The sequence below is a fragment of the Takifugu flavidus genome, chromosome 6, assembly GCF_003711565.1.
Source record: "Takifugu flavidus isolate HTHZ2018 chromosome 6, ASM371156v2, whole genome shotgun sequence".
NCBI lineage: Eukaryota > Metazoa > Chordata > Actinopteri > Tetraodontiformes > Tetraodontidae > Takifugu > Takifugu flavidus.
In genome coordinates, this window is record NC_079525.1 from 8,947,062 (window position 1) to 8,972,759 (window position 25,698).

Genomic DNA, 25,698 nt, shown 5'->3' on the forward strand with positions numbered 1-25,698 from the left:
ATCCAAACTAAGACAGCAGTTAGTTATTCTTTGTATTACCAAGGAACCCCATTTAGAAGTTTACATTTCCACTGCAGAAAGAAGGCAATTAGGGGGTTATTTCATTCTCCTACTGACAAAAAACCTTGAACAATTTCAAACACTGTGAGGGACTGGCACCATAAAGCAATGTCAGCTACATATGTCATACATGGGACTGTTCAATCGAAACTAAATTGATCACAAAGGTTTCTGTGATTTTTCATAATGTAGACTATTGTGATAGAACATTTTTTTCTTTACCAGGGTCTGGGGTCGCTGTCTCCATCAGGGATGAGTCCTGACAAAGCACTCTCCCCAATAATTCCTGTTATGAGCTGGTCTGTATTTGACAATTTGGACAGTGAGCTGCCTCCTCCTGTGGCAGACATATTTTTTCTGTGTGCAAAAATACATTTTTTGGCCTCCATTTTTATATCAAACCACTTCTTTTGACCTCCGATATGGTTTTGGAGATGGTATAGATCACAATAACTGTATCTGTTACCTCCTAGGCTTTTGATTTGCCTGTCCCTGGCACATCACTGCAAATGTGCTTCTTTAACTTAATTTCATAAATGATCAAAATAATCGCTATAGCTGCTTCCAAAAAGTTCTTCTTTTGTTCCCTCTCATTTTGCTTGTGCATGACTGACAGGTAAACCGGACACATCAATGAAAACCTCCTTTTCGTGTGCTTATTGCCAATTCATGGTCGGAGATTTATGCAAATAGCTGATTACAGGGAGCGTGCTGTCAATTTAGGACTGTTTTGATTCATGATCTACACACGTGTTTATGATCAGATCTGAGTTTCCCAAACACAGTTTCACGTGTTCCTGAATCCGGAGTAGTTCTTTAGTGGAATAGGCTTTTAGGAGCAAATCTGTTCACTAATTTAATGTTTCATGAATGAGACCCAATGTTGGTTGTGGACAGTGAACCGGTCCTACACTCTCAGCAGAGTTTTGGAGGGTGCATGGGAGTTTACCCAACCAGTCTACTGGTTGGAAGGCGTTCATCCTGTTCCAATGAGATTTCTGTGGTGGTGGTGGTCTGGGACCATATGGTACCAGACTGCTATACATGGACTAAAGACTAATTCTTATTTACCTTACGTAATGGTTGGATTCTTCCGGGGCTCTCCTTTGTCAACAATTCTGGTCAAAACCTTGATCGACTGAGTTTTTAAAGCATATTCTGGGTGTTAAAGGGGATCTGGCTGAAACAAATTATATGGATTTCTAGGTTCTACCTGACAGATAAGTGATGGGCTATATAATCTGGGAAGGGCTGTAGGTAGTTGGCGGCTCAGAGATTTGGTTTGCATGCCTCCTCAATGCCTCCCTTTTTTTTTGGGCATAACCCACAGGGATGTGGCATCGGGACAGGCCCAAGACAAGATGGAAGAGCTAGGGGAAATTGCTGAGGAGAGGGAAGCTACCTGATTTCAGATAGGTGGAAAAAGGTATGGCTGAATGAGCTGTATATGTTTTTTAAAAGTGAGGACTCTACACTGGATGAGCTACAATCAATATGGTGCAGTTTGTGAGTAGAGAAGTTTATATAATTCATGACTGACCTCCACCAGCTTGTTGGCATGTTCACGGAACACCTGCGCATACTCTTTGACCTCCTTTTCATTTCCACTCTTTGCTGCTTCAATGAGCACCAACAGAGGGACGTTAGTCTCCAGAAAAGAGTCTGAAATGTGGTCCATCACTGCCTTTCTCAACTGCAAAACAAAGAGAGAGAGAAAACATAATAGTGGAGATGAATTCACTCTTTTACATTTTGCAATGATTCCATATAATTCATCATTGTAAAGACGGAAATGGGGAAGACAACAGAGATTCAAACCTTCTATGAGAGTGAAATAACCTTAATGGGCATGAGTGTAAATATCATGGAGGATGTTATGGTTCCAACAAAGCCTTTTACAAGGGCAATGTTGCTACTTGAAACTATGTTTACATTCTGTCTGCAAAGAAGTGGCAGGAGACTGATTGATTTACAAGACTGTAAAGAGCATGATGCTATTTAATATGAACGTGATAACAACGATCAACAGAGCAGCTCTTTCCCTGACACAAAGAGGGTTCACCTCAAAAACAACAGAACATCCAAGACTAACTAATGAAACTAAAACTAACTAATGAAAAAAGAAACCCATATTCTGCAGGACATTTGATTTGTTTCAACATCGGTACAGGTGTTTAATAATGATTGCATAGTAGTATTACAAGTGCAAGGACAATATAAAACATTTACCAATATTAATAAAACATTTAGTAAAATAACTCACAATAATCCAATAATTCAATGATAGCACATATAACAAGTATTCAAATGTAATGAGAAAGGGGGATTTGGTATTACAATATTCCTTGTTGCCCGTGATTAGGACTTCTCAATGAGTAAGTTACCTCAACCTAAAAAAGATAACCATTCAGTTAAAAAACATGCTGTAGGTTCTGGTTCTAATATTCGGTCGGTCGGTCGGTCGGTCGGTCGGTCATCCATCCATTCATTCATCCATCCATCCAGACAGACAGACAGACAGACAGACAGACAGACAGACAGACAGACAGACAGACAGATAGTCTGTCGGTCCGGTCCGGTCTGGTCGATAGATCGATAGATAGAAAGTTCAAGTGTGATTCCCACTGAAATGACACAGTAATTACAGGTTTGTGCCATCCATGAAAGGATCCCCTGTAGTTGACATACCAGCCAGCCCATAAAATGCCTGAGCACAACACGGAAGCTCATGTCAGCCATCATAGCCGCGAGCACAAAAAGGTGTGTGGCACAACACCCGACCGGGGTCAGTAAGGTCACCAAATTTGCAAAGTACCAGCTTCTGGTAACCACCTAGAGTGGCTACAAGAAAACCTATACATATTGGAGGCCTTGCAGCTGTACAAGATCAACAGGGCTCTGAGACCCTGCATAAAAACACCTGATGGAGCTTTGGGATAACACTCTAGAGACCAACTTCAATTCATCACACTGGTCAGTGTAACGGGCGCATATACCATGATGATGCTCAGACTGCTACTGACTTAGTCAGCGCTTAGTCATCTCAGCTGTGGAGATGGATGAAATCAAGCCCAGAGAGAGGCAGACATCACTGGTCTGTGCCGCTAGAACCTACAGCAAACATTTTGTGTTTTCTAAATATTTATGGACAATAGTTGCTCATAATGCCATGCATGGTGTCAAGTCTTTTGCACTTATTTCCCTTTGCTGGGGCATTTTCTATTCACTTCCCAGCTACACCTTCACATCCAACTGGTGCTCCCAGGATACAAGACTTTCCAGCATATGTTGACATGGCTTGTCTTCACATGTTTGTCCTGGTCAACATGAAAGCATTCACGACCTGATTAACAGTTTTTCTGTCTGTTTCATGTTTCTTGTCCTTCCACCATGTAGCTGACAAGCTTCTCTGAGCTTCTGCATTAGATTTTTCTTCCATAGGCAACCTGTTGGCCTTATTCCTTTCTTCTGGTTGCCTCCCCTGTAGTCAACCTGCTGGCGGCCAACTGCTGAAAATAACATTAATAAAAGTCACATCTAACTTCCCTTTGTTGGTGCCACATTTTTGCATTTGGGTCCAATCAGGACACATTACACATGATCCTGAACTTGGTGCAGTTCTATGTTAATCAAATAGGCCACTTAAGAAGCAATTAAATGCCAAAACCATTCTATAACCATATTCTTTGAAAACACAAACATTTTCGTATGAAGCAGTGTTGTTGATTGATTCAACCCTGGACATTTTAGTCAAAGTATGTTGGAGGCTGTTTTAGAGTAGCAGGGCACGTCTTACCTAGCGGAGACACACATTAGCCAAAACCGAGAAGTGTAGTTACTCTTTGTTAAATTCTATAAAATTTCAGTTGCATCTGTATTGTCCTTCAATTCCACTTATGCAAAACATCACCCTCCTAAAGGTCTGCTGTTTCTTGCCAGAGAGTCACTCCTGTTGGGAAACGTTTGATTGGGAGTCAATGACCCAATTATCTGAAAACATCAATGAATTATTTTTTAATTGGACCTGCCTTCTTTTTAACAGTAATTAATAAACACAAAATCCATACAGGCCCAGCACCACGTTGACTTTTACAGACCTCTTTTTGTTCTTCATGTGTCAGAACTGAAGTGAAACGTTCTCCAGGGGTTTAAAAAAAAAAGATTCCTTTAAGTGCAACGTTCTTATTTTTTACTGACTACTACCTGACAGATATTACCTGAGTAAAAGAGCTTCTTCATTATTTATTCATAAATGCTCAATAGGGAAACTAATTCCACCTCTGCATTTGAGTGTAGGACTGATACAGACAAGTGATTTCCCAAGTTGTAGCCATTACTGCACCATCAGCATTCTAATGCCCACACCACTCACACAGAACCCCATTTTCAATCTCTAATCTCATCTCCTTCCATGCTGCACACCCACTGTCTGTTCTCTCTCTCACTTCCCCCTACAAAACTAGAAGGAACCAGATCAAGAATTCCAACAGCATCATCGTTGCTCATTCAAGCTTGTGAAATAGCTCATACATCGCTGTGGTAGCATCAGCAATATGAGTTCTGATTGCATTGGAGTTTTATTTTTCATAGAAATTAATTTCTAGAGTAGCCAATGCTATGGGTTTAAATGTGAGATGTTTTCTCATTACTGACATCAATTTAACTTCAAAATACAGTATTTCTTATATATTATACATGCTAATAGGCTTCAAGTGGGGGGGGGGTTACTTCAGGAATCAGCCATCAGTCAAAATGGAGCCCAGAGAAATGACTTGATAAATGCATGAACTCATTAACTCCAGGCAGGATGGCAGTGCTACAACACATGGCTGGAGAGACTGGGGAATACTAATTCAAGAAATTAACTTGGTGGTTTTGGTTTTCCTTTTCAGAGAGCTTAATGATGTATATCAAGTGGTTTCTATGACACAACTGCAAATGCAGCTGGGATTTTGAGGATTTCCTGAAATAAATTTGATGCACTGGTCCAAGCTGTGCAAGAGCTGTTCTTGTTGAAAGTTAAGTCAGGTGCATGTCAATGCAGACATAAATTTCTGAATGAGGATGGCTTCTTCTAAAGATGGGTGGTTATTTTTTAGCTTAGGCTAAAGTTGGCACACTGGTAAGGATGTGCTGTTGGTCTCACAGGGTGCTGATGATCCTTATATCTGACCAAAATATGCAGGTTAAAGGTTCTTTCAACTTGAACCCTTTGTGCGAGAAGAGGACACCCTTGGAAATACCCTTGGGCTCAGTGCATGGAGCCACTATACTACTATTATAGGAAAACCTTTAGCAAGTGAGCAATGGGCAGACCAAAAAGCTCTTAAATGGGAGGCAGCTGAGATGCTGGTCAGGTGATGGGCTGTGAAATATTAAAATATGTAGATATGTAAAATATGACAGGGAGACTGAGGATTATGTATTTTTAAAGTATTTTTCTAATCTACACATGGGTAAAGATATTTTTAAGGCCATGGAGAACGACTTCGAAAAGGTTCTGGACCACCATCTGGCATCTGAGGAAGGGGAAGCAGTGCACTGTCAACACTGTGTATAGTGGCGATGGTGTGCTGCTGACCTCAACTTGGGATGTTGTAGATCGGTGGAAGGAATACTTTGAGGACCTCCTTAATCCCCCCAACACGCCTTCCAGTGAGGAAGCAGGGCCCGGGGACCTAGGGACAGGCTCTCGTATCTCCAGGGCTGAAGTTGAAGTTACTATAGGGGGATCACACTCCTCAGCCTCCCTGGTAAGGTCTATTCAGGGGTACTGGAGAGGAGGGTCCGCCGGATAGTCGAACCTCGGATTCAGGAGGAGTGGTTTGTGGTTTTCGTCCTGGCCGTGGAACAGTGGACCAGCTCTGCACCCTCAGATTCAGGTCCTTTATTGTCCCACACGGGGAAATTTACAGTGCAACAACAGCAGAGCACGCAGAGAAAAATAAGATAAAATAGAATAGAATAGAATTTGGAATATACAAAGAGGATGTATATTTACAATAATCCAGGTAAATGGATACTTGGCCCCTGTATACCTGTACATAGTACAGAGGGTGAATACAATATACATATCAGAATATATAATATTCAGATTGTGCTAGCGGGTGTTATTTTTATTGTGCAGTCTGACAGCAGCCGGCAGGAAAGATCTGCACAGCGAGGGTGGAGCAGCCGCTCACTGAAGGAGCTGCCCAGTGCTGTCAGGGTGTCCTGTAGGGGGTGGGACGTGTTGTTCAACATGGATGACAGCTTAGCCATCATCCTCCCGTTTCCCACCACCTCCACCGAGTCCAGGGGACATCCCAGGACAGAACTGGCCCTCCTTACCCGTCTGTCCATCCTCTTCCTGTCCCTGTCCGTGATGCTACTGGACCAGCAGCCAATCCCATAGAAGATGGCTGATCCCACCACAGAGTCATAGAAAGTCCTCAGGAGTGGTCCCTGCACTCCAAAAGACCTCAGCCTCCTGAGCAGGAACAGTCTGCTATTGCCCTTCTTGACAAGGGCATCTGTGTTGTGTGTCCAGTCCAGGTTATTGTTTAGGTGAACACCCAGGTACTTGTAGGACTCCACCACGTCAACATCCGTTCCCAGGATGTTCACTGGTGCAGGCGGGGGGTTGTTTCGCCTGCGGAAAGCCACCACCTGAATAAGTTCCCTGTACTCCGTATCGTCCCCATCAGTGATTGACTCATCAGTGAGTCATCAGAGAACTTCTGGAGGTGACATGAAGATGTACTGTGTGAAAAGTCTGCGGTGTAGAGGGTGAACAGGAAAGGAGCCAGAACTGTTCCCTGTGGGACACCAGTGCTGCAGAGAAGCCAATCTGACTGGGAGCCCTTCACCCTCACAAACTGTGGTCTTTGTGTGAGGTAGTCCAGAATCCATGTTGTGAGGTGGTGATCCACCCCAGCTACCTGCAGCTTGTCCCCCAGCAGCCTGGGCTGGATGGTGTTGAACGCACTGGAGAAATCAAAAAACATGATCCTCACAGTGCTTCCAGTCTTCTCCAGGTGAGTGAGGGAGGTGTGGAGGAGGTAGATGATGGCATTGTCCACCCCGATGCTCGGCTGGTAGGTGAACTGCAACGGGTCCATGAAGGAGCTCACCAGTGGGCGCAGGTGGGCGAGGATGAGTCTCTCCAGCGTCTTCATCAGATGAGACGTCAGGTGGCAGGGAGGTGTTGGTGGGGGGATGGGCATGGGCGAGAGTGTGAAGTGTCGGGAATGTGTGAGCTGAAGTTCATGAGAGAGGGGGAGGGGGGACAGGAGGAACAGTCTATTGGGGGCACAGACAGTGGCGGGGGTAGCAGCAGAGGAGACTGGGCTGGGGGAGGGGTGGGTACCTGATCTCAGCAGGGTCTTCGAGGGTGCATGGGAGTTTGCCCAACCAGTCCACATGTGTTTTGTGGACTTGGAGAAGGCATTTGACCGTGTCCCTCGGGGGGTCCTGTGGGGGGGTCCTCCGAGAGTATGGGGTGCCCGGCCCCCTGATACAGGCCGTCCGCTCCCTGTACGATCGGTGTCAAAGTTTGGTCCACATTGTTGGCAGTAAGTCGAACTCATTTCCAGTGAAGGTTGGTCTCCACCAGGGCTGCCCTTTGTCACCGATTCTGTTCATAACTTTTATGGACAGAATTTCTCAGTGCAGTCATGGCGTTGAGAGGATCCGGCTTAGTGACCTCAGGATCGGGTCTCTGCTCTTTGCAGATGATGTGGTCCTGTTGGCGTCATCGGCCCGCGACCTCCAACAATCACTGGATCGGTTCGCTGATTGTAAAGCGGCTGGGATGAGAATCAGCACCTCCAAATCCAAGGTTCTCAACCAGAAAAAGATGGAGTGCCTTCTGCAGGTCAAGGAGGAGATCCTGCCCCAAGTGGAAGAGTTCAAATACCTCGGGGTCTTGTTCACGAGTGAGGGAAGAATGGATCAGGAGATCGACAGGTGGATCGGTGCGGCGTCAGTAGTAATGCGGACTCTGCACTGGTCCGTTGTGGTGAAGAGAGAGCTGAGCCAAAAGGCGAAGCTCTCGATTTACCGGTCAATCTTCGTTCCTACCCTCACCTATGGTCATGAGCTTTGGGTAATGACCGAAAGAACAAGATCGCCGGTACAAGCGGCTAAAATGAGCTTCCTCCGAAGGGTGGTTGGGCTCTCCCTTAGAGATAGGGTGAGAAGCTCTGCCATCCGGGAGGAGCTTGGAGTAGAGCCGCTGTTCCTCCGCGTTGAGAGGAGCCAGATGAGGTGGCTTGGGCATCTAGTTAGGATGCCCCTTGGACGCCTCCCTGGTAAGGTGTTTAGGGCATGTCCCTCCGGTAGGAGGCTCCCGGGAAGACCCAGGACACGTTAGAGAGACTATGTCTCTCGACTGGTCTGGGAACGACTGGGGATCCCCCCTGATGAGCTGGAAGAAGTAGCTGGGGAGAGGGAAGTCTGGGCCTCTCCGCTTAGGCTGCTGCCCCCGTGACCTGACCCCGGATAAGCGGTAGAGGATGGTATGGTATGGTATGGTATGGTATGGTATGGTATGGTATGGTATGGTACTTCGCTGATATTAAATCTTTTAATACATTTATTTGTCTAATGCTTTTATCATTTCAAATACCATCATTTAAGACTCCTGAACTACAAAATTTACCCTGGACGACCGACAGTTTGTTTTGTGTCTGTACATCACAGCATAAAATATTGAAAAAAAGAAATGAGCAAGAATGGATGTTGGTCACAAAATAAAACTAAAAAATAATGCCTAGACAAACAGAATAATGTATACTTCTACTTGGTCAGGGAAAAGACTTCTACTTGGTCAGGGAAAAGACTTCCAGGAATTACTGTATCAGAAAATAGTGGCTGTTAACTGCAGTTACATTAAAATATGCCATTTTTCCAAATTTGGGCAATTGCGAAGAAGCACATTCAAGTTTTGTAGAACTTTATTGTTGGAACTGAACATCTGTGAAGAGTTGAAGAGGACTACGCATATGAGATGAGATAGAGTATTTTGTTCTGAATGGTGGGAAAAATATTGTCTTCTCCAGACGAGGCGTGCTATTGGCCTATTACCCCAATTATTCTAAGTTTAAGGGGGAGCATATTCCTGCACCAAGGTTATTGTAAGATTTTAATTTTTCCTATTCAATACGTATTTTGGGTTTGTTTTGAATTGTCCCACAGTTGAATTGATCACGTGATAGGTCACATTCAAGGCTGAGAAAGTTCCGACCTGATTTACTCTGGTCTCATTCTTTCAGAAAACCTGCCATTTTGACAAAGAGCCACTTGATCCTAATCTACAAACGTTACATACAATTCCTTCCTGTCTGCTTTAACGTCTGATCTCTCACTGGCAGTTGTTACGGGAAAATGTATACAGTGATCCCTCGTTTATCGCGGGAGTTGCGTTCCAAAAATAACACGCGAAAAGTGAAATCCGTGAAGTAGTCAGCTTCATTTTTTTTATTATTTTACAATGCAATACTGAACTATAGAATGAAACCAAAAATCAAAACCTGTTTTAAAGCCCAAAATTTGTTTAAAACAATCATTTTAATATGGTAATACAAGGTTGGAAACATTGTCACTCGCGTATTTCACAGTCCCAGCTGTGCCTCTTCGTCCTGACTCCGCTCCGCTGGAGCGTCTGTTTCTACTGAAGGCACAGGAGTCTTTCTCCGAGAGAAGAACATTGTTATGGGTAGTTGTTGGCGCTCTTTCTTTTTCTGAGCAAGAAGATTTTTATAAACGGATATGCCACCTTCGATTATATTTGAGAACTGCAATGAACGACTCGCAAAAAAAATCCGTGAAGCAGCGAAGCCGCGAAAGATGAAACGCGATATAGCGAGGGATCACTGTAATTACAATATTGCATTTTGTGCCGAAAACTCAAACACACCGCCTCTTGTCAAGCCCACCCAGTCAATAGAACATCCTGTCAGAGGGGGGTCTTGACTGTCAGGCTGTCAAGTCGGGCAACCCGACCAAAGTGGATTTTATGAGATCCACTCAAATTTTGACCATTATTTGTCTGCCAGTTTTCTCTTCTGTGTGAGACAGTTTTTGTCCTCACAGCAATTAGCAGTTTTCATTTTGGATGAAATCCAAAGGTCGGTCATCACGAGTGTGTGTCTTTGGCACAGGAATGGCCACACCAGGAATGTTAGCAAAACAACGGACAAGATAAGTGTGTGTTCTGACTTCACAGACATATTTCCACAGAAGACAGGTCTAAACATACATATAAACAGGGGATGCAAGATTTTACCCGTTTTGCAACAAAAAACGTACACAGAAAGACAGAAGCATGGACTCACCTGTCGGCGGAGATCCCTGGTCTTTTTGGTCATCTTGTCAATGGCTGAATTCAGAGGGTCACCTTTTTCCTTTCTTCCAGTCTGTCAAAAGGAAGCAGAAAAGCTCCAGTTAACACACCTGCCTACCAACGCTGGTGTTTAAAGGATGACTGGTATCTTCCACACTTGAAATAAATTATTTTAGTTGTAGCCAAGACCTGTTACACCTTTGTTGCTCCCAACTCCCACTGAAGGTACTGGGAAGCTGTTGACTCTGGACTGGTGACTCAGAGTCACCAGCTGTTTCGTATACACTAAGAAATATGGGAAGGGGCAGCACAACCTTTCATGCTTTTCTAGATTTCCCAGCGTACAGCCCAGCTAAGTAGGGGTTGCTAAGGCAGACAGGAAGACTCTGGCACAGTCCTTTGTACAGAAACACTGACAAATATGTTAACTGCATGGGAACACTAGCTGAGGCTGAAGCTTTAGTTTCCTCATTTACCACTTTCTGAGACCATCCATCCATCCATCCATCCATCCATCCATCCATCCATCCATCCATCCATCCATCCATCCCACTAAGCATGCTGAACAGAAGCTGATCATGGTCCTTATCTCCTCTTCTTTGGTCATTTTACAAGTTAGCATTCTGGGTCATCAGATGAAATAATCAAATGAAGGAGCAAGTTGAGGTTCTGTATTTTGCTTATTGACACATCAACTACCAAAGAATATCTTCTTAGTTTTCCAGAACTTTGAGAAATGACTGAACACCGAATGCAAATACTGAATGCAAGAATCTTCATGATTGTGTGCTTTCATGGCTAGTCTTCATTTCTGGGATTAGCTTTTCTAATTGGTCTTACTATTCTCGTCATCTATGTTGGACAGGTGGATTACGGTCAGGATTTAGGTGCTGGAGCAATTAATGATTCCACTGAGACAAACTGACCACTTGTCCATGGCAACCCTGCTTTATCCATTGGGGCTACTCAGCTGTCATCATGTTTAATAATGCTGCTTATGTGTGTTTTCCCTATTGTCTAACTGAGTGGAAGGGAGCCAAAATTAGTACCCCACAGGCCAAAAATACATCTCTGCAGATGTGTTCATGATCAGGGTGAACAATTTGAATTTGAGTCTGAATATGCCCTTCATTAGGTTTCTACTCAAGCCTAGGTTGATGATAAACCAGTAATATATACGTAGTCGTTCCTGCATTTGAATTGTCATACTTGTCAGCATGTGTTTGAATGTGCAGTAAATAATTCTCATGTGTTCAAGCTTTGTGATGCAGCTCAATGAAAAGAGCCTTTAGCCATAAAAAGAAATGTGATGCTTTTTCACTCTGAATGGATGGTTTGCCCTTGACCAAAGGCTCATATAGCTCCACTTATAGTTTTCTTTCTTCTGACAGTGAAACATCAGCAATAACCCATATGTCAGTGGGCCCCACCCTCTTTCTAATGGCATCAAATGTGACAAAACCTGGGGAAAAATTATGCACAAGTGAAACTAGTTTATCAAAGGTATCGTATAATTAATGAATGGACGTTATAAAAACACAATGATTTAGTTGAATTTTCTTGCCTGTGCCGCATATCCACAAAAACATTAGTCATTTTGGAGCCCAAAGACTTTAGGCACCAGAGGGAATCACAGGATTAAAGTATAATTGTCAATACTACTACTACTACTACTACTACTAATAATAATAATAATAATAATTATAATAATAATAATAATAATAATAAGTATTAAGCTGAACCTTTCTGAGGACACTCAGACACATTAACGTGTTTGTTTGTACAACCAATAATCTGAACTGAATGGAGAGGTGAAGAAAAATGGTGAAAGCTCATGGTGAAAAATTCTTCTACACCATAAACTCAACATCATCTCATGACAGACCAAACATTTGTGCTCTAAGTGGGATTTCCAGCTGTTTCTCCAGCACCTTCAGCTCTTGTTGACAGATACATTATAATATTACTTGGGTCACTGAACATTTAGTATACATTTATTTATTTAACATTTTCTTTAGTAATTTGATACGTCAAGAAATAACGTGGGGCTCCTTTTGCACTCATGCCTGCTGGATGCCCATATTGCTCCGACAGCAGCCTTTAGCTCTTCATCGGTGTTGGTTCTGGTCTCTTATATCTTCATCTTCAAAATAATCCATAGACTCCCTGTTGGGCTTTGATCAGACAAGGGTGACAAGTCCTGCTGGATCCACCTCTCCATAAAGATGGCCAGAAAAGGGCAGTCTGACGTGCACTAAAATCTATGGGTAGACGGTTGTGCTGACCCTTGTGCCTGGTAAGAGGTTCCAACACTGGGAGATGACGTGGATGTTCAAACCATCACCGGGTGTGGAAGCTCTCACTGGATCTTGCAATTATGAAGCACTGACTCCAGTTGCACGTTCGTGACCCTTCTCAGGGTTGTCCCTCTTGCTAGCGCACCATTTCAATCCCATGTTTTTCCTTGCAGTCAACTTTGATGACCCACTTTGAGGAGCAGCTTCTTTAGTGAGAATCTTTGCGTCTACACACTCATTGAAGGTGCCAAAACTAACGCTTTTCACCAGGATTACCCAAGATTTAACTCAGTATTACCTAGCATGCAGCAGAAGGTCATAACGAAGGATTTCTAATGAATAATAAATCATCAATATGCTCCTGTTAAAACAAAGGTACCTAAAGGTAAACGTGTGCATCCTCAACTAAAACCTTACCGTTAAAAAAAACATTATTCCTGAAATAAAGCTACATTTTGGTCATATTGAAATTATTACTTTTATCTTAACTGCTTTTTTTAACCGTTCTATTCCATTCAAGTTGACGGGGAGGCTACACAATGGTTTAAGGCAGGGTCCACCCCTGGATGAATCCCTAGTTCATCGCAGAACCCTATATGTGCAATTGTGGGTTTGGTACCTTGCTCAAGAGTACCTTGGCAGTGTTCTGAAGGTGTTCTGGCACCTTCCCCTTCTACCAGAACACCTTCCATGTTTTGTCTGCCCTGGGGCTTGAACCAATTCTCAGCCCAGTCCCAACAGACTGTACTACTGCCGCCCAATGCACTACTTTGCTATTTGGAAAGAAAATAATGCTGTCCTAATATTGGAAGAGCTCCACCACCACCACGCTAATACACAACATACATGTCGCACAATGTCATCATTTAAAGCCTATATCCATGTTCATCCAACATGACGAGCCTTGTACGCAAGTGTGAATACTTGTTTCTCAAGCATACCTCTTTCATTTGTACTAGACGGCGGGGGCAAATAAGCTTGACTTAATGGGCAACCAAAATTTTGGGATTCTATCCAACACTGATTAAAGCCCCTGTATGTAAGTCTCTGTGTGTGTTTTATTGTGTCAGAAATAAGCCTGAAGGAGAAGACAATCATGAGCGTGATGGTCTGTCAGTGTAGTTTTTTGTTTGTTGGTTTGAAAGTATCTTAGTCTCCCATCCACATCAGCAGTACATGACTGTAATTGCACTGTGCCATTCAAAGCTATTAAAAGCTTGACAACACTGGCAGTTGTCTCCCAAGAACACCACTGATAGCTGGATTTGACTGTCATATAACTGAATGTGGATGCTCACTCCTTTTCTGGTACACACAAATCCCCCAGGTATTTTCCAGACAAAGTTCCCATCTCTTATGCTCCCTAGTGTGAGCTCATTCATTGAGAGTTGGGGAGAGGAAGATAAAGGAGGATATCTGAAAATGAGCATCACTTGAGCTAGATAATGGCAGCGAAAGCAGCAGACTTTGCTGTTTCCCGCTCAGGAGACCTTTACTACTGTTATTCATTTATTTAGTCAAGGTTGCGCCATGATCTGGGCCCATCGGAAGCTAAATGCATAAATCAGTTGGTAAGTGGGTTAACTATAGAACAAAATCCAATTCTTACCTCCAATGAGTGTGAGAAATTGTATTTGATATTTGAAACATGTAAAAAGGCAAATTCAAACATTTGTCTCTTAACTTGTGTTCTTGTGGAACCATTTACCAAATGAACAAAATTCAGAGCCTCATACGGGATGAATGATCAACAGTAATTGACTCTGTCAAGGCAATAATGAAACAAATGGATAAGAAGGGAATCTGTAAACTGTGGCCTTTAACATAGAAACAAAATAGAATGAGCAAATGCGTAATGGAGAGGAACATAGAAAAAAAGGCTGTTGTAGAGGGTCAGGGTGAGACATTCACTTAGACAGTCTCCCAGGATCAATATGTTAAATGACATCAATTCCTGCTCCTTGTCAATACAATTAGCCAGGCGTGAGAGATCCAATTACTATTCACTGTGGTTATGGTGTCTGGGTGCGTTTAGAAGACAAGACACGCTATTAGTGTTGTGGGGTTGACCAAGGTGGCCTTTGTTTAGCTGCTATACTAGTTAATGATAGGTAGCTGGAGCATCATCAGGTTAAGTTATGCTCCTGTAGCCATAGACCCACAGATGGGCCCATTTATCTTGGCTTCATTAAGTTCCAGTTAAAGCTGTCAGCCAGTTTGATTAAAGAACACCGAAAAGGCACATCTAAATGAAATGTATCATTATCATTTCTGTAAAAAAAGGCCTGAGGATTTCAAATAATGATACCCAGATTTTTTTCTTTTTGCAATGAGACACAATGGCATGGGACAGAAATAAATGTCAAATTATACTGTTATTACATCATATTTAAGCCCTAGGCAGCCCTTGTGTGTTTCTTTTTCTCTGTTGGCAGACATGTTTAAACAGGCTAGTCAGCTGAAAGTTGGTAGATGTTGGTAACTTTTTAAAATTCAGTTTTCTTGTGTCATTCTGATGTGCATAATTGCACCACGCAGACAAAAGAAAAACACTATCAGGAGTTTTGGGGCCGATTAATGAGTTGAAACAAACCGCTAATGATCACATGAGGGAGAGACGGTGCTGAAAACATCAACCAATGAAACGTCTCTGTTTTGCTATGTATGTTTAATGCAAAAATAAACCACATCTTATTAGTTTGGATCAGATTTTTTTTTTTTAATTCACGGTGTTTATGTTTGACCCATCACGATGAGTATTTTGAAATGTGATTAGTTAGTTAGCAACATCCGTTCCGTTCCATTTTCTCCCGCTTATCCGGATCCGGGTCGCGGGGGCAACAGCTTCAGGAGGGACGCCCAGACAGCCCTCTCCCCAGCCACTTCCATCAGCTCCTCCGGGGGAACCCCCAGCCGCTCCCAAGCCAGGCGAGGGATATAATCTGTCCACCTAGTCCTGGGCTGGCCACGAGGCTGCCTCCCGATGGGACATGTCCGGAACACCTCTAAAGGGAGGCGTCTGGAAGGCATCCTAGCCAGATGCCCAAGCCACCCCAACTGACTCCTCTCGATGTGGAGAAGCAGCGGTTCTACTCCGAGCTCCTCCCGGATGTCCGAGCTTCTCACCCTATCTCTAAGGCTGAGCCTGGCCACCCTGCGGAGGAAACTCATTTCAGCTGCTTGTATCCGCGATCTCGTTCTTTCGGTCATCACCCAACATTGATGGCCATAGGTGAGGACTGGGACGTAGATCGACCGGTAAATCGAGAGCTTTGCCTTCCGGCTCAGCTCCTTCTTCACCACGATGGATCGGTGAAGTGCCCGCATCACTGCTGATGCCGCTCCAATCCGCCTGTCGATCTCACGTTCCATTCTACCCTCACTCGTGAACAAGATCCCGAGATACTTAAACTCCTCCACCTGGGGCAGGACCCCCTCCCCAACCCGGAGAAGGCACTCTTCACCTTTTTCCGAGCGAGGACCATGGACTCTGACTTAGAGGTGCTGATCCGCATCCCTGCCGCTTCACACTCGGTCGCGAACCGTCCCAGCATTTGTTGGAGGTCCCTGTTCGACGGCGCCAGAAGAACTACGTCATCCGCAAAAAGCAGCGACGAGATCATCCGCCCACCGAACTCGACACCCTCCACTCCCCGGGTGTGCCTAGAAATTCTGTCCATAAAAGTTATGAACAGAACCGGTGACAAAGGGCAGCCCTGGCGGAGTCCAACCCTCAGTGGGAATGAGTCCGACTTACAACCGGCTATCCCGACCAAGTTCCTGCTCCTTTGGTACAGGGACTGGACGGCACTTATCAAGGGACCTTCCACCCCATACTCCCATAGCACCCCCCACAGAATGCTCCTGGGGACCCGGTCATAAGCCTTTTCCAAGTCCACAAAGCACATGTGGACTGGTTTGGCAAACTCCCAACTCCCCTTAAGCACCCCAGCAAGGGTAAAGAGCTGATCCGTGGTTCCACGACCGGGGCAAAACCTGCATTGTTCCTCCTCGATCAGAGGTTCGACTATCAGTCTAATCCTCTTTTCCAGCACCCTGGCATAGACTTTCCCGGGGAGGCTGAGGAGTGTGATTCCCCAATAGTTGGAACACACCCTTTGGTGCCCACTCTTAAAAATCGGGACCACCACCCCGGTCTGCCAGTCCAAGGGCACTGCCCCCGATGTCCACGCAATGTTGCAGAGGCGTGTCAACCAGGACAGCCCTACAACATCCAGAGCCTTAAGATACCCTGGGCGGATCTCATCCGCTCCCGGAGCTCCGCCGCCAGGCAGCTGTTTCACTAGCTCAGCAACTTCCGCTCCGGAAATTGGATGGTCCACCTCGTGGTCATCCGACTCTGTTCCACCTTGAGGATACGTGTTAGTAGGATTGAGGAGCTCCTGGAAGTATTCCTTCCACCGCCAGATAATTGCCCCAGGAGACGTCAGCAGCTCCCCACGCACACCTAACATGGCTGGCACACGGTGTGGGCGAGTTGCCGCCTGCCACCCCTAAGGCCCCGGACAGTTTGCCAGAATCTTCTCGGAGCAGACCGAAAGTCTTCCTCCATAGCCTCACCGAACTCCTCCCATGCCCGAGTTTTTGCCTCCGCGACTGTCGCGGCCGCAACCCGCTTAGCCAACCTGTACTGGTCAGCTGCTTTTGGAGACCCACAGACCAGCCATGACCTGTAGGCCTCTTAGTTCAGCCTGACGGCCGCCACGACCAGCACCAGCAGCCTTGCAGCCACAGCTCGCGACAGCCGCCTCGACAATGGCGGAGCAGAACATGGCCCATTCCGACTCAATGTCCCCTACCGCCCTCGGAACACGATCAAAGCTCTTTCGGAGGTGGGAGTTGAAGACCAGCCTGACGGGTTCTTCCACCAATCGTTGCCAACAGACCCTCACTAAGCATTTGGGCCTGCCAGGTCTGCGTGGTGACCATATCTAGTCGGTAGCGCTCAACCTCCCCCACAAGCTCCAGCTCTTTCCCCGTCAGAGAGGTGACGTTCCATGTTCCGAAAGCCAATTTCCATAACCAAGGATCGGCCTGCCAAGGACCCCGCCTTGGTCCGCCGCCCAATCCACACTGCACCGGACCCTTCATGCACCTCCTGCGTGTGGTGGGTCCACTGGAGGCAGGAGTTTCCACATAGCTGGTTCGGGCTGGGCCCGGCCGGGCCCCATGGACGTAGGCCCGGCCACCAGGCGCTCGCCATCGATCCCCAGCCCCAGGCCTAGCTCCAGGGTGGTAACCCTCCGGCCCGGGTACGCGGCTTCCCTTTTCGATGTTCCATGCTGGGTCTTGTGAACCATTCTTTGTCTGACCCTTCACCTAGGACCAATCTGCCTTGGGAGACCCTACGAGGGGCAAATTGCCCCACGCAGCATAGCTCCCAGGCTCATTAGGGTACACAAACTCCTCCATCACGATAAGGTGATGGTTCACATTGGTACCTTCTTTGTGATTGTTGACTGCTGTAACCTGTCATCCAACATCCAAACACCAGCCCTTCTTTCTCTGTCAACACTTCTGAAATTTTATTCAGATCTTTGGAATCATCCTTGCTAATAATAAGTAATGATGTCTTTAAATATCTATAACAGTGCATTTTCAGCCTGGTTATCTCCTATAAATTAGCCTTAATGCTGCTGAGAAAACAGCATGACCTGAGGAGGAATTGGAGTGCCTTTTGGCACAAGCTCACTTCATCCTACGGTTGATGCCATTTGCATATGCCTCTCAATTTACTGGCTCATGTTTAAATTGTGGGCCTGTCATTGGCTATTGGCATCAGTTGCCACCTTGAATGTAGATGAGAAGAAGTGTCTGGCTTTTTTTTTTTTTTTTAAAAAGACAAAAAATGAAGAGTATGTTAAAAAAAAAAATCTTGGGCCAACAGCCATCATGGGTGGTTTGGATTTATTTGAGTGATTCTGGTACAATGAGGTCAAAGTGGGATAGTTCATCCCCATGAACATCCCCACAAACACAAAATTTCCACATTTATCAATGAATTATGTATTCATTTAAACTGTCCAGGGGGCCCACATCTCATTTATGGTCCTTCATTGAAACATTTTTTGGTCTCCAGCCACAGCTACAGAATCAGGCTGTTGTGATGCTCTCTAGATGGCTGCCCTCCTCTCATGAAAGGGAATGGAAAAACTGACATCCTCTAAGGTCTAATAAATTGTCAAGCTTGTCTGGGAAGCATGTTGCAACTTTAAAGAAACCCAGTTCTTCTGACACTGTGCAACAAAACCACAGATTCAGGGGGTTTAGGGATGCGTGCATATGAACCCTGGGCAGTTAAAACTGTACTGCAGTAACGCCCACTTTCAAGAAGAGAGAGAGATGCAAAAAGAAGGAGAAAGGCAGAAAGAGATGGATTCACTCTATAGTGCCATGTACTCCACACTAGCTTTTAGATGTAATGAAAGAAACAGAAACAGGTGAAATGTCTGGTTATCATACATAAAGGCGAGGTTGGGGGTGGGTGTGGTGGCTGGAATGCTGCTGCACCAGTGTGCAAGTAATGCTGCCTGAAGCCTCCCTGAACTGAATAGCAAGTTGGGAAGGAGGGGCTGAAGGAGAGACAAGAGTTGAGGGGAGGGAGTGAAAGGAGGAGATGGTGAGAAAATGAGAGGGTGCTTCTGCTACAGAAGGAAAAACAGACTTGCAGGGCTGAAAAGAATGTTTGACTATCATTGATGGACCCCTGTTTACAGCAGAGCTGAGAAATGACAATTTAAGACAAATACGACACACTTTTGAAGCTTGACTATGAAACCTCCAACAGGCTCCCACTGCAGGTTATCGACAATTTCAGTTTGAATCTATTCTTAGAAGCGGGAAGCAAATTGTAGTTGATGATAATATTATCTTTTCCTTAAGTCAAGACCCCTTCACCACTTCATCTGAATCAGAATATCTAATTGTGTCCCCCTCCCTCTTTAACTCCTTCCATCCCTCTTTTCCTCCCTCCCTCCCATCGATGCAAAGGGTTACATTAATATCTACCACTGGGCCAGAGAGAGAAGAAAAAAAGTGTTGGAAATGAAAGAGAAGTCCCACTGGACCCCGACTGCTGCCAGCGTACAGATCTGTGCTGTGTATGAGCTTTCTACTCTTTCTGAGTCTGGACAAACTTCCTATGCATTGATGTAGTTCTTACCCATCTGGTGGTCACACAGGCAGGCTGTTACAGTCTTTAACCACAAACCAGCCAGATGACCAGTTCTAAACAGTTCCAGCAGAAACAGATCTTTGAACAGAACAACTCCAGCTTTTAGTGACCCAACTAAACTACAGTTAAAATTAATCTTTCTAAGTAAATTATCTTTCTTCTGAAACAATTAGTCCCTTCAGGACTGGAATGGTCCCCGACAGTGTTTTACCAGTCTTTGAGGTTTACTCCACAACACTGTAGGAGTGCTCTTATCACAACTATTTTAAAGTGTTCTGTGTAACTTAAACTGACGCCAGAGATGGACACAAATAGATAAAGTCAAATGAATATTCCTGACCAAAAGCTGACATGAATTGGTTCTCATCATAGTGAAGGTGTTGGTTGTCATGGAGACTGATGGATATGAAGAATATTATGTGTGTTTTTGTAAGACAGCGTAATAACGCAAGCTGTTCTCCTGGACAGTCTGAAATGTGTTCAAAGCACTTATGGGGGATTAAATGTGTGCATATTACCTCCTGTAATGTTGCTACACACCACAATGCTGCTTCTCTGGAATGACTGATGTCTTCTGGAAAACCATCTATGTTAGGAACACACAGGGTCTCCAACGAGCCCTTAAACTAGCCCTTCACCCCTATATATTTTTCTGAGGCGCATTCGCAAATTCAGAAATCAAAGTCCACCACGTGTCTTTTAGATCCCATCCCAACACACCTGTTGAAGGATGTTTTAACAATAATAGGCAGCTCTATCCTGGACCAGATCAATTGTTCCTTAGTGACAGGTTATGTACCCTGGTCCTACAAGGTGGCAGTGATTAAGCCATTGCTTAAAAAAACATCACTGGATCCTGACGTATAAGCAAATTATAGGCCGATATCCAACCTTCCTTTTATCTCTAGAATTCTTGAGAAGGTGGTGGTGACTCAGTTACTGGAGCACCTGCAGAGAAACATCCTGTTTGAGAAGTTTCAGTCAGGCTTTAGAGCTCACCACAGCACAGAAACAGCACTTATTAAAGTTACTAATGATCTTCGTATAGCTTCAGATCATGGACTGGTTTCTATGCTGGTTCTGCTGGACCTCAGTGCTGCTTTTGATACAGTTGATCACAGAATCCTGTTACATAGATTGGAACATATGATTGGGATTGAAGGGACAGCACTAGACTGGTTTAGATCATATTTATCAGATAGATTCCAGTTTGCTCATGTCCATGCCATTCCCTCTTCAGACAGTAGGGTTAGCCACGGAGTTCCACAAGGTTCTGTACTTGGACCGATCCTTTTCACCTTGTACATGCTTCCCTTAGGAAACATTATTCGGCAGCATGGGATAAATTTTCATTGTTATGCTGATGACACTCAGCTATATTTATCCATGAAACCAGAGAAGACAGAGCAGTTAGTGAAGCTTCAGACCTGTCTTAAAGACATAAAGTCTTGGATGTGTTACGGTAGGGTTTTGACAGGACCCGAAAGCAGGCAAGAACGCAGTAATAAAAAGTCCAAAAATAGGTTTTTATAAACCACACAAATCAAACTGGCAGTCGTCCTGGACTGCAGGGAAGCACTAGCTGTCACAGCCCCTTTTTCTCCAGTTCCCTCCTGTCCCAGTACTTTTCCACTGCCCTGCTCACATCACACCCTCTGATCACCACACCTGCTCTCAGTCACGGATCACACACCTGCTCTCAGTCACGGATCACACACCTGCTCTCAGTCACTGATCACACACCTGCCCTCACTCATCAATCAGCTCACCTACCAGTGTATATATTCTCCAGCCTCACACTCACTCAGTGCCAGATTGTTCTTCTGCTCTCATGCAAGACTTTCCAGCGTTGTTTCCCTGCCGGATTACCCGTTACCGACCCTGCCTGTCTTCGTTCTGCCTGCCTTGCCTTGCCTGTTCCCCGGACAACCTACCTGCTTTCTGCCCCTGACTACGACTTCTGCCTCAGCGTCTCTGGTACCTGTCTGCTCGCCTGGTTTAGACTTCTCCGCCCGGCCCCGACTTCGCTGCTGCTCGTCCCACTTCCCGAGCCTGCAACCCATAGACTTTGTGCGGGCCCAGAAGAACGGACTATTTCCTGTGTTTCCTGGTCTGCCTGAGTTCCTGTTTGCCCGTGGGTTAATAAAAGTCATTACTACGGTCCAGCTTTCCAGAGTGCTGCTTTTGGGTCCTAAACTGCACCCGTCACACTAGTTCAATCTTCTGGGAAGTACAGAGAGCTCCAGCGTGGAGAAAACACAGGAGTCGGGTTCTGCATGTTCACTAGTCCAGCAGGATGGCGTGGAGACCTCAAACATGCAGGGAAGACACCAAAACAAGACACCAATACAAGACACCAAAACACTCCAATGCTGGCAGGCAGGCACTCCCTCCTTTAAATGGGTGGCCTGATGGAAATTGCTAACAGGTGTGCCTGCCTGCAGCACCAGCTGTTGCCAATCGACTCCTCCACGCCCCCTGCAAGAAAAACCAAACACAACCCGGAACCCTGGACCCCAACAGGATGTCTTCAAATTTCCTCCTCCTTAACTCAGGAAAAACTGAGGTCATGGTGTTGGGTCCTGAACCTCTCACGGATAGATTAGATCACATGATCTACAAGGTCCTCAGAGGCCTAGATCCATCCTACCTGGAGGAGCTAGTGACACTGTATCATCCCAATAGACCGCTCCGCTCTCAGAATGCTGGTCTACTTGTGGTCCCCAGAGTCTCTAGGGGTAGAATGGGGGTCCAAGCATTTAGCTGCCAGGCCCCCCTGCTGTGGAACACAAAAGACACAGCATTTTGCCTGTCTCCATTATGGTGGTTCGTGAACAAGACATGTGCCTCAGAAGGAAGGGAAGCTTATGCCTGGGTGAAGGGTCAAGCCTCTGCTGAGCGCCATCACCTTAATTATGCATCAGCTAACTGCTGCATGTGAGAACTGCACCATTCAGAAGAAGATGACAAAAACTAGTAAGAATATGTTTTAGCCCAAAGAATTTTAAACCCTAAAGTTTCTTAACAAGTTCCCAGTTTCATATGCTGATTGTGAGTTTCTACAGACTCCTAGGTTTGGCATTACTAAGAGGAAAGAGAAGAAAATTATACAAAGAAGGAAATAGATAGAAAAATAGATATAGATCAGCAAAAATGATCTGTTTTAAAACAGATTGTAGTCTGAGATTTAGCAATTTCTCTTCAAATAAAGATTCTATCGAATAGATTTTACAATATATATTGTATAGAATTTGGTGCCGGTGCACCGTAGCCATGCAGAGTTCCAGATCCAGATGAGATTTAGTGGGAGTCTCAGGTGAATGAATGCCACATGCAAAGGGGAGTAAGATTTACTGGAGATGTAATCACCTTCCTTTAATGGGAATGAAGCTTTGATCTCAGAGAAACTCCGCATCAGCCAGTTGCTCATAAATGTCCATTATATGTAACATCACCAACTGAGGAATATCACCTCACAAGTCTGAGAAAGACAGGCCAAGATTATAACACACAGGGGCATTTAAATATGTATGAATAAAGAGATGATGGACATTCAGCATCTTCTTAACATGTTTGCTGGAGCAGCCCATTTAAAAGCATTTGCTTCAGACTTCATTGATGTGCAGGTAGCTCTTATTCAAATTCCCAACAGGAAAATACTCTCATTGTTTTCTGGTTATTATAAGAGCTACTTGCACAACTACATTTTAAAAGCAAAAGCCAGTATGAGTTTGGTTATTTATTATGCAGAGGCTTAATTAACTAATTAAATCCGACATTAAACCACCTGCCTGGTGCAAGATGCCCTTTTGATGCCAGCAAGCTAACAACACCGGGACGACGCCCTCTGACAACTCCAGTTGTAGTTTCTGGGCTGTAGATCCTCACAACAAGAAGCCAGTGTAAATGTCAAGGACAACTACAAAGCAGAGACACAGACCTCCATTTCACGCCAGCACCATTGATGCAGTCAAACAGATTTGGTATCTGCCATTCACTAAGGTTTTACAGCTATTGGCATCTATTTACCACTTTCTTCATCATCTTGAAGGCGTCCAGCTCACCCTCCATTAGAAACTACAGACAGGTACAATTTCTAGGATTACAAACTTTTTACCTCAGCAATTCTTCTGATCCAATAATCATGCTCTGCTTCATCCCAACATGTGACAAGTGTGATACGTGAACACATGAATGATATCAATGCTTGTTTGGCTGTGGACGTGGCGGGGCCACTCAAAAATGGGGCCTTGCTGGTTACACAGCAGGGATTTGCCTGGATGAGGCAGAGAGCTAGTGTTTGGGTTTGGTTTTCCAGGTCAGTCATTTTTTAGTCACGTGATTGAGACAAAAAGTTTGGAGTTACGATGCAGAATATTATCGAAGGTTTGTGTAACGTCTCTATAGTTTGGGGATATTACATTAGAGGTAAGATCAAATACATATTTCTAATTAAACCAATCTGAATTAAAAAAAAAAAAGTTTGCACCCAGTTTGTGATCAGTGTCAACAGTCACAATCAAGCCCTTTAAACAAGAAGATGTGGGCTTGTCAAGGAGTGTGTGTTTGTGGCTCATTTGCATCCATAACTGGCAGGTAAAACATGTGTAGCTATATGGTGCATGCCAGCCTTCTGAGAGGACACAATTTCCAGTGTCTCTGCTTATGTTAGCTTATTTCACTGTACATGCTATATATGTCTTCATTTTCCCCACGAAGACACATTACATCACTGATTCTAACTGAAGGGGAAGTAAGCTGCAGTTTAACAGATATTATCATTGACTCTCCCCCTGATGATTCCAACCCAGGTGTCTTTGTTTCTTGTGCTTATTATTCATTGTCTGCCTAGTTTTGTTGATCTCCCACCATCAGACATCATCTGATTCATTTTCATTTTTTTTCTGCTCACAATACCTTATCACCTTATTAGAGAAAATATTCTTGCCAATAATGATCCCAATGCCACAAAAAAATATTCTTGTAAATCCATATTTCACACACAAAGTTTAGATACGTGTCTTCCTCCTGCCATTGCCTTTCCATAATAATAGTGTGTGTCTAATATATTTGAATGCATGTATCTGTTCCTCTCCCCTTTCCCTGGTCTTCTATACCATTGCTTCAGATCAGGTGATGATGTATTAGTACAATTATAATAAATCAAATTCAATTTTGGCTGCATAGAGAAATTTGAAACAGAAAAGGAGGAACTCCCTCCGCCAAAAAAAAAAAAAAGTTGTCCAATTTAATATTGGAGGACCTTCTACGGTTCGAAAAACAATTCAACAAAAATTTAATTTCAATGAATTAAATTGTTTAATTCTAATTATTGCAGTGAAAAACTCAATCTGAATAGCATGACATTAGATTTATTAGAAACTTCTGTTTTTCAGTTCTCCAAATTCAATTTCCTGTGACAGACACCCAGCTGGTGGAAAAAGAGCAATCGAGCACAAATACACGGGACTCCTCTTCAAATGAGACTGCACATTCAGGTGTTCAAACCCATCTCTCAGAAGCAACACAAGGCGAAATGCAGCCCTTCGTCGTAGCATGTTCATGTTCTAATGAATGCTAATAACACCTTTACTTCTATATTTAAAGCAGAAGTCTTAATTCTCAACAACAATTCTCAGCAACACACCAGGCCTGACACTGTGATCAACTACGAAATATCATACTTGTTTTTTACTGCTGAGAGTTAGGCAGAGCAAAGACTGGAACAGATGAAAAATGACTCTTATCTTCTTAGAGCGGTATAAATTCCAGGAAATATAAATCGTATCATAATTTCCTTTATCAATTACTAGGGGTGTCAA

General features: G+C 44.3%; 1 protein-coding gene across 3 annotated transcripts in view; it reads right to left on the reverse strand.

Annotated features, from left to right (window-relative positions):
• Positions 1–25,698, reverse strand: part of ctnna2 (catenin (cadherin-associated protein), alpha 2) — a 244,686-nt gene that overhangs the window by 76,550 nt on the left and 142,438 nt on the right. For all 3 annotated transcript variants that reach the window (XM_057035872.1, XM_057035873.1, XM_057035871.1), the window contains 2 exons: positions 10,377–10,457; positions 1,601–1,753 (listed from right to left, as the gene is read on the reverse strand). In XM_057035872.1, coding sequence (XP_056891852.1) covers positions 1,601–1,753; positions 10,377–10,457 — 234 coding nt within the window. The remainder of the gene's footprint in view (positions 1–1,600; positions 1,754–10,376; positions 10,458–25,698) is intronic.